This window comes from Macadamia integrifolia, chromosome 13, assembly GCF_013358625.1.
Source record: "Macadamia integrifolia cultivar HAES 741 chromosome 13, SCU_Mint_v3, whole genome shotgun sequence".
Taxonomy (NCBI): domain Eukaryota; kingdom Viridiplantae; phylum Streptophyta; class Magnoliopsida; order Proteales; family Proteaceae; genus Macadamia; species Macadamia integrifolia.
Window position 1 is genome coordinate 23,878,929 of NC_056569.1, and position 8,820 is coordinate 23,887,748.

Sequence of the window (8,820 nt, forward strand, 5' to 3'; positions counted from 1 at the left end):
ACTTTGTTTATTTTAATAACTTTCTCTATAAGCATCCCCTGATCTGAGACTCCCCTAATCGCCCAAAATTTTTCCCACTTCCACTAAAACTTTCTCCACTAGAAACCATCTTGGTGAGAATGAGATTCTCGAAGGGGATGAGGAGAAGTCGTAGTCTTTACGACGACTAATATGAAGCTTCAACCTTCCTTCTGGTCTTCACAACTTGTTGCAGCCCAGACCCAGATGGCTCTTGGTTCCTCGGAGGCAAATCTGAGGCTGTGGTGGTGGATATCCTGCCTAGCTCTTGGTGGGTTTTGAGATTTTGTTGTTGATTTCAGCCATTTCCAGGTAAAGAACGTTTCAGACACTTGGGTTTTCTTCTCTTGAAGGCTGAAGCCATACATGCTCTAAATCACTGTATTCTCTCTCCTTCAATCTGTTCTTAAATGGGTTTCTGGGTTTTTTGCTTCTTGGAGTTTTGCTTCATAAATTTTTGATTTTGTATTTGGGGCAACTGTACTGTTTGAAACTGGAGATGGTGCATCAGTAGGTTCTTTTGAGAGCATAGAATTTATATGGCTTTCTACAAGAAACCCCGCATCAAAGATGCGGCTTTTCGGCGGATATTACCTGTTGTTCTGGTTACTTTGTTGGGAGTTTTTCTGTTAACTGTCCATGTTAGAACAAATTCGTTGTCTCGTGTCATATCCTGGACATCAGATGAAGTCGATGAAGTTCCATTTCCGAGTTCCTCAGAGTCCAGAGGAATACCCAGGCTGCCAAAACAAACTAAGTTGTCGATTTCATTGGAGAAGAAGAACAAATTACCTCCTAGAAATTTAGATATTTTCCCAAATCTAACCAAGGATCACATAACAATCGTTCTATATGTTCACAATCGGCCACAATATCTACAAGTTGTTGTCAAAAGTCTGTCTACTGTAGAGGGGATCAATGAAACCTTACTGATTGTCAGCCATGATGGATATTTCAAAGAAATGAACAAGATTGTTGAAGGCATCCAGTTTTGCCAAGTGAAACAGATCTTTGCCCCTTATTCACCACACCTCTTTCCTGACAGTTTTCCGGGTGTCTCACCGCAAGACTGTCGGGATAAAGATAACCCATCTACGAAAAACTGTAAAGGAAATCCAGATCAATATGGGAACCACCGGTCTCCAAAGATTGTCTCATTGAAGCATCACTGGTGGTGGATGATGAACACAGTTTGGGATAGGTTGGAAGAGACACGGATGCATTCAGGTCATATTCTTTTCATAGAGGAAGACCACTTCATTTTCCCCAATGCATACCGTAGCATCCAGATTCTTACAGAGCTAAAACATCAGAAATGTTCTCATTGCTATGCTGCAAACTTGGCCCCGTCTGATGTGAATTCAAGGGGAGAAGGGGGGGAGACCTTGATTGCCGAGAAGATTGGAAATATAGGTTATGCTTTTAACAGGACTGTTTGGAGGAAGATCCACTCAAAGGCAAGAGATTTTTGCTTCTTTGATGAGTACAACTGGGACATCACAATGTGGGCCACTGTTTATCCTTCATTTGGTGATCATGTTCACACGCTAAGGGGACCTCGTAGCAGTGCAGTTCATTTTGGAAAGTGTGGTTTGCATCAGGGACAGGGGGAGAAGAATTCTTGCATTGACAATGGAAAGATGAACATCGCAGTTGAGAAGGTGGATAAAGTTGCCAACATCAAAGCAGACTGGGAAGTGTATGTGTATGAGCGTCAAGCAGGTTACCAAGCTGGCTTTAAGGGTTGGGGGGGTTGGGGAGATCAGAGGGACCGTCAACTGTGCTTGGATTTTGCTCGTATGTATCACTTGGGAGGCAGCAGGAGTCTTGGTTGAAGGGTTTGATTTGTTTGAGTGCTGACTGCTTGGCTTTTGCAATTACGTATATATTGTGAGACAGCAGAACACCTGGTTGAAGAGTTATTTGTTGGCTCTTTGGTTATCTGATTGTTTGACTGGAAAATTAGAGGTACTACGTTTTACTCTGTACACGTTAAAGGAAGCATAGTTATTTATCAAGTAATTTTATGGTTTCATCTCTCATATCTTGTCCCTACTAAATTCATAAAACATGTTCCTCTCTCGTGACAGCAATATTCCAAGATTTTTTGTAGGTATCCATTCCTCTTGATCACATTGCTTTAGATTACAATAGGTGTGGAGGAGGGGTGGGGGGTGGGGAGGCATGAATATTTACTGTGGATTGGCTTTGTTTTGATTCATTTTGGTTATTATAAATCATTCTCCACTGTTTGATTGAAATATATTTTTTTCTCCCACATCTTCCACCACTAACCCTTTAGGATGAAATTGGTTACTGAAACCTGATCTGTGGGAGAAAGTGTTCCTGCTTGATTTGATTTCCATATTGCAGATGTGAAATACTATATGCCTGGATGCTGTGAATGTATTTGCTATTATTATAGCCCATATTGTAAAAAATTGCTCAGTTTGACATATTAGATGTAATCTTCTTTGGTATGTGGCTGGAGATGAGACAGGTACAGTAAAACACATGGGTCTTATCCTGTTTCAAGTAGGCTTTGTGCATCTAAATTTTGAGTATACAATATAAAGGCAAGCGTATCTCAATTATCATAGGTGGATTCTTCTTTTGGGTCACTGGTCTATATGACACCTGAATGGCTTAAGTTTTGGAGTTTGCTATTATGCAGAGAATGTAGTTGTACAGGATAAGAGTAAAATGCTTGAAGCTTAAATTAACACAGATTGCTATGTAGCAGCTGAATTTAGAAAAGACATTATAGAAGAAAATAAGATAATTATATCATATCAGTCAAAGGCTTTTACTTATTCAGCTATGGTCCAATGGATTTCTTGCTAGGCCAAGGAGCCGAGCAGTTTGTTCAAATTGGAACTTCTATGTATAGCAATCTTATTGTTCTGCATGATTTATCTTTTAAAATTTTCATTCTTGTGTCATGTTAGATAATTTAATATTCTATTGTGGCACCTATTTGAGGGGGAGAGCATTATGGATGCCAATTTCCATCTCTCTCTCTCTCTCTCTCTCTTTCTCTCTCTCTCTCTCTCTCTCTCACACACACACACACACACACCCAAAGGTACTGATTGCCATCAAGGCCAGTAAAGCCCTTGCTGCTGGCTAAACCCTTCTGTGAAACAAATAATGGAAGCAAGAGGAACTTCCTGAAGGTGATTAACTTATCATGCCCTGAGGTGCTGGTGCTGGCATCTTGCTCCTGGGAGCACAGTAGACACATACATGAAGTGCAGTAAAAGGACTGTTACCCAGTGCTGGTCCGCAAAAAAATCCTCTACAGCGAGCGGTGAGGTGCAGTGAGCGTCCAACCATTGTGGGTGCATGGCCAGACCCTCCCAGCTGTTGGATGCTCACTTCACCTCACCGCTCCCCACAGAGAATCTGGACTCGTGCTGATCGTGTCTCCGTAGGGTCCTGTGCTGATCCTGTCTCTGTAGGGTCCTGGCAGGGGGTGAATTTGGAGTCTGTCCCAACCTCTGGCATGCCCTGGTTCTAAGATCTATCACTTGCACGCATTTGTTGCACCTCCATGTAAAACATTTTTGTAAGAAAATTTCATTAGATTCATGGTTTTGCTGAGGAAAAAATTCAAAGAATGGTGAGAGAGAATTTTGATAATTTCTAGACAATTTAAAAAGTCAAAGAGTTCAAAATTTTTTTTTTCTCACTTATAGAATATATGTATTGGAGAAAGTTTTCCTCCATGAGAAAGAAAACTTACAAATCTAGGATGAATGGAGAACATGAACTTATATGCATAACTCATTGTTATTCACAATTTGGGAATTTGGGATGAATGGAAACCATTCCTTTTTAAATGTGTAACAACATTCATAGATGTCACATTAATTGAAAAACAGAAAATATTATTTTCCATGCAGCTCAATTATGTTGTGGTAATGTTGACTTGAATTTATTTAGGAAATGGGGATCGATCAGTTTTGGTATGGGCTTCATCTTCTTAATAGTTCTTAAATTTTTTAATTATTCGTTTTCTTACATGGTAATGTTCTCCCAACCGTTGGATCCTACCTCTGATTGAGTGGTTCTCAAGGTGAGTAGACTATTAAAATAGAAAAGATAATTCTTCTTGAGGTCACCACTGACGACTCTGGATTTCCTAACGTTGATAACAGTCGTTACATCCCGGTTTAATTTTAACTCGATTTCTTTTTGGAGTATGTGTACATACACGTTCTCTAAAGGCTTCCCCCGTTCCTTAGAATCGACTCATTCATATGTAATATTTTTTGTTACTACTTAAGAGATTTACCAGGTCACACTTTGGATATTATAAGTTGGAAAAAGATTCTCTAAGCTGTCATGTTGGAATGGAATCTCCACACATCCCATGCTAGCACATTATTGGTTATTGGACAGTGTAGATTCCATCCCAACCGTTCAACCTATCTCCTTCCGTGTCACTCATTGTTGCAAGTTGCAACCCACCTATGGAACCACCCTACATCTCCTCTTCCTCACTACCCTACACGGTTCCTGCAGTCTCACCAAAACTAAGAAAGCCAAGTGGCAAAATAATGTTTGTAAAATACTAATAACCTATTCAATCTACAAAAGTCAAACCAAAATCGATAACTACTAGTCGGGTTGGCTTTAGGGTAGAGGGTTTTCTAAAAGGCAACATGACCCTTGCACTAAGGTTGGAGCACATGCAAAAGCATCAATAACAATGAGATTTTTATTTTTCATAGGGGCAAAAGGGTTATTTCACCTTGTAAGGTTGGAGCACATGCAAAAGCATCAATAACAATGAGATTTCTATTTTTCATAGGGGCAAAAGGGTTATTTCACCCTGCTTGTGTGTGGGTGTAGAGATCCTGCTGATTTCTAGGTTCTTTTCTTCACAAAACAAAAAATGTGAAAAACAAGGGTGAAGTCTCTCTAAACATCATGCGTTTCCTATGTCCATTCATAATAGATTTTTTTTTTAATAATTTTTTCTTTCTTAAAAAATAAAAAATAAAAGACGAAGATTCCCTGAACAAGTCGTACATAGAAGCACACCAATGAAGTGCCGTATAATGATATCATATAGACAATCAAGGAAATCAATGTCATACAGTAGAAGGGATTGATGAAAATGTACAAAGAAGCATCATCAAAGATATCATTTTAAAGCATCATTTTTTATTTCATAGGACGGCAAATATCATCCTGATATATCATACGTCTGGACGCAGAGACCACATTCTCCCACATAAACCATTTTCCATAACAAATGAAAAATATATCTAGGCGTATGCAACGCCTCATGTTTATCAGTTCTTTTGTATATAAGATAAACGACTGAAGCCCACATACACAACTAGGGGAGGAAAATGGCTCCCCATCTCTCTTCAACATGCAATTTCTGCCATAGCCAGTTCACTTTCCGCAGCCCTCTTTCTCCTCCACCACCACCAGTATTATCTGTAGCTCCATCTCTCTTTTTCTGGAATCCCAAAAGCTTCAACTACCCTCTTAAACTCCACTCCCGTTCATCTCAACCAACGATTTCTCTCTCTTCATTTCCTCAGGTTTCTCTGCGAGACACTGTTCCTCAAGAATCTCAAACCCCATCTCCTAATCCTTCGGACCCACAAGAAGAGTCTCCGAACCCAGATGGGAAAACCGCTCCTTCATCCAAAAGCTATATCTGGGTAAACCCCAAGAGCCCTCGAGCTGCACAGCTTCGGCAGCAGTCGTACGATTCCAGGTATTCGTCACTTTCGAAACTAGCTGCGTCTCTGAATTCATGTAACCCAACTGAGGAAGATGTCTTCAAAGTGTTGACTACTCTGGGCGAGAGCCCCTTAGAGCAAGATGCTGTTATTGTTCTTAATCACATGGAGAACCCTGCAACGGCGCCTCTTACTCTGAAGTTCTTCCAGCAGAAACTGAAACCGAAGCGAGAGGTAATCCTTTATAACGTAACCTTGAAGGTTTTTAAAAAGTGCAGGACATTTGATAGAGCAGAGAAGTTGTTCGAAGAAATGCTCGTGAGGGGTGTCAAACCTGACAATGTTACATTCTCCACTATAATCAGCTGCGCGAGGCATTGTTCTTTGCCCAATAAGGCTGTGGAGTGGTTCGAGAAGATGCCAGACTTCGGGTGCGATCCTGATGATGTGACGTACTCGGCTATGATAGATGCTTATGGTCGAGCAGGTAATGTTGAAAAGGCCCTTAGTTTGTATGATCGTGCAAGGACGGAGAGATGGCGCATTGATTTGGTCACATTCTCAACTTTGATCAAGATATATGGAATGTCGGGTAACTTTGAGGGGGCCTTAAATGTCTATGAAGAAATGAAGGCTTTAAAGGTGAAACCAAACTTGGTTGTCTACAACACGTTGTTGGATGCCATGGGGAGAGCAAAGAGGCCATGGCAGGTAAAGTCTGTCTATAAAGAGATGGTCAACAATGGGTTTTCGCCGAATTGGACAACCTATGCTGCTCTGTTACGAGCATATGGTAGAGCCCGTTATGCCCAAGACGCCCTTGATGTGTATAGAGAGATGAAGGACAAGGGTTTAGAGTTGAATGTGGTTCTCTATAACACCCTTTTAGCGATGTGTGCTGATATAGGTTACACTGATGAAGCTATTGAGATCTTTGAAGACTTGAAGAGGTCGACTACTAAGCCTGACAGTTGGACATTTTCATCCTTGCTTACCATATATTCTTGTAGTGGTAAAGTTTTGGAGGCGGAAAGCACATTGAATGAGATGTTAGAAGCAGGTTTTGAGCCTAACATTTTTGTATTGACATCACTCATCCAGTGCTATGGAAAAGCTAATCGGACGGATGATGTTGTGAAGACTTTCAACCGCCTCCTAGAATTGGGTATAACTCCCGATGAGCGGTTTTGTGGTTGTCTCCTAAATGTGATGACCCAGACGCGAAAAGAAGAACTTGATAAGTTGATTGGGTGCATTGAGAGGGCTAATTCTAAACTGAGGGTTGTGGTGAAACAACTGTTGGTGGAGGAAACTGGCAATGGGTTGTTTAAACAAGAAGCCAATGAGCTCTTCAATTCAATTAGCCCAGATGTCCAGAAGGGTTATTGCAATTGCTTGATTGATCTTTGTGTTAACCTCAATTTGTTGGAAAGAGCTTGTGAGCTATTAGACTTGGGACTCACACTAGATATATACAGAGGTATTCAGTCTAAGTCTCTGACACAGTGGTCACTGCATTTGAAGTCTCTCTCTCCTGGGGCAGCCCTGACTGCTTTGCATGTTTGGATGAGTGACTTATCCAAGGCACTAGAGAATGGGGAAGAGTTGCCATCAGTGCTTGGTATAAATACTGGCCATGGCAAGCACAAATACTCGGACAAAGCACTGGCAAGTGTCTTGGAGTCACACTTGAAGGAATTAAGTGCCCCATTCCATGAGGCCCCAGCTGATAAGGTTGGCTGGTTCTTAACTACAAATGTTGCCGCCAAGTCATGGTTGGAGTCAAGGAGCTCAGCTGAACTGGTGACTGCTTAGGCTTTGTCTTCAAAAAATAGCCTCATAAGTCCATTGCATATTCTCTTTTGATGGTATGTGGATCTTCTTTAACTGTTCTTCTTGGTTACTTTCATTATCTAATTCTCCTGGGAGAGCAAATTTTGTACTTAGTAATACAAGAATAGATTTTTAAATCCTTAATGCTTTTTTTTTTGTCTGAGTCTGCTATCTGTGGGATATCCACACTTGCTAATGATTCAAAAGTCATATGTAAAATATGTTCTGGTGGCCATTTTTGGTTTGCATTCAGAAAACTCTTTTTGGCATCTTAGTAATCTCAGAATGATAATTTGCCAATTCAGTCAGTAAAATATAACATCAAAGGGTCTTAAGTGTCTTATTGTACTCAGATATTCTATGAGGGCTTTCCTATAAAGGCAGGCTCTGTAGGTTTGGTGGCAGTGGTTATTGGGGGACGGTCCCAGCCTGTGGATGTTAGGTAAGGCAAGCCAGGGCTTTTGCTTCAATGTTTATGTGATTCCAAAAATCTGCTAATTCCTTTGCAGTTGTTCTGGTGAAACAATGAGCTATGAGAGAGGATTTGTTACAAGGGTTTGTCACTTATAAGAGAGGATCTTTTGGCCCCCTTATGGGTTGAGATGGAATACGGTTTTAGAGCCTAAACTGCATGAAGGACAAAGGTGCCTCCCATCCTGGTTTATACCACGCTTTTGAGAATTGCAGACTTCTTTACCAGAATGGAACAATTTCTACCGCCAATACAAAACTTCTTAGTTAATTGAATCTGAGGAAACCACTAAACCTGTGCATGATTTGTGGATGATGGTGCCATGTTTTTGTGGAGATGGCTTTGTAGAAGATCTTACATAGAGTCCAGCTAGGTGAGTTCAAAGGACACGAACATCTACCGACTGTTTTGAAACACCCATCAGATCTCTTGTAATATCTTGCTTTTGCTCCCCTCCCTTCCAAATTTGATCTCGTCATATATATTACTTACATTATGTTTATAGTCGCAACTGTTGTCATAGTCAACATTGTTGAAACTCATTACCAAAAAAAAAAAAAAAAAAAAAACATTGTTGAAACTTACAGGAAAACTTTGAATTGGGAAGGCAAGGATCCATGTACCTGACCCTGTTTAACTGAGATTTTCTTGACTTATTGGTGCCTTTTACTTTCCTTTTAATTTCATTTCTTCTTTTTTGTTTTCGCATGGATCCATGTAGCCAACCCCATTAAGTTGGGATAAGGCTAAGTTGGTTGTTGTTGCTCCCGTCTTTGCCCAAAAGGATCCCTT

At 40.6% G+C, this 8,820-nt stretch overlaps 2 protein-coding genes across 2 annotated transcripts; both read left to right on the forward strand.

Moving 5' to 3' along the window:
• LOC122058766 (alpha-1,6-mannosyl-glycoprotein 2-beta-N-acetylglucosaminyltransferase) lies at positions 1-2,060 on the forward strand. The gene has a single exon (XM_042621436.1). It carries the CDS (start codon positions 558-560, stop codon positions 1,851-1,853), a length of 1,296 nt encoding a protein of 431 aa, XP_042477370.1. The 5' UTR covers positions 1-557; the 3' UTR covers positions 1,854-2,060.
• A 3,273-nt stretch (positions 2,061-5,333) lies between these two features.
• LOC122059974 (pentatricopeptide repeat-containing protein At4g16390, chloroplastic-like) lies at positions 5,334-8,493 on the forward strand. The gene is made up of 2 exons (XM_042623084.1): positions 5,334-7,591; positions 8,066-8,493. The coding sequence occupies exon 1, from the start codon at positions 5,382-5,384 to the stop codon at positions 7,536-7,538; it is 2,157 nt and encodes a 718-aa protein (XP_042479018.1). The 5' UTR covers positions 5,334-5,381; the 3' UTR covers positions 7,539-7,591; positions 8,066-8,493.
• The last annotated feature ends 327 nt before the right edge of the window (positions 8,494-8,820 follow it).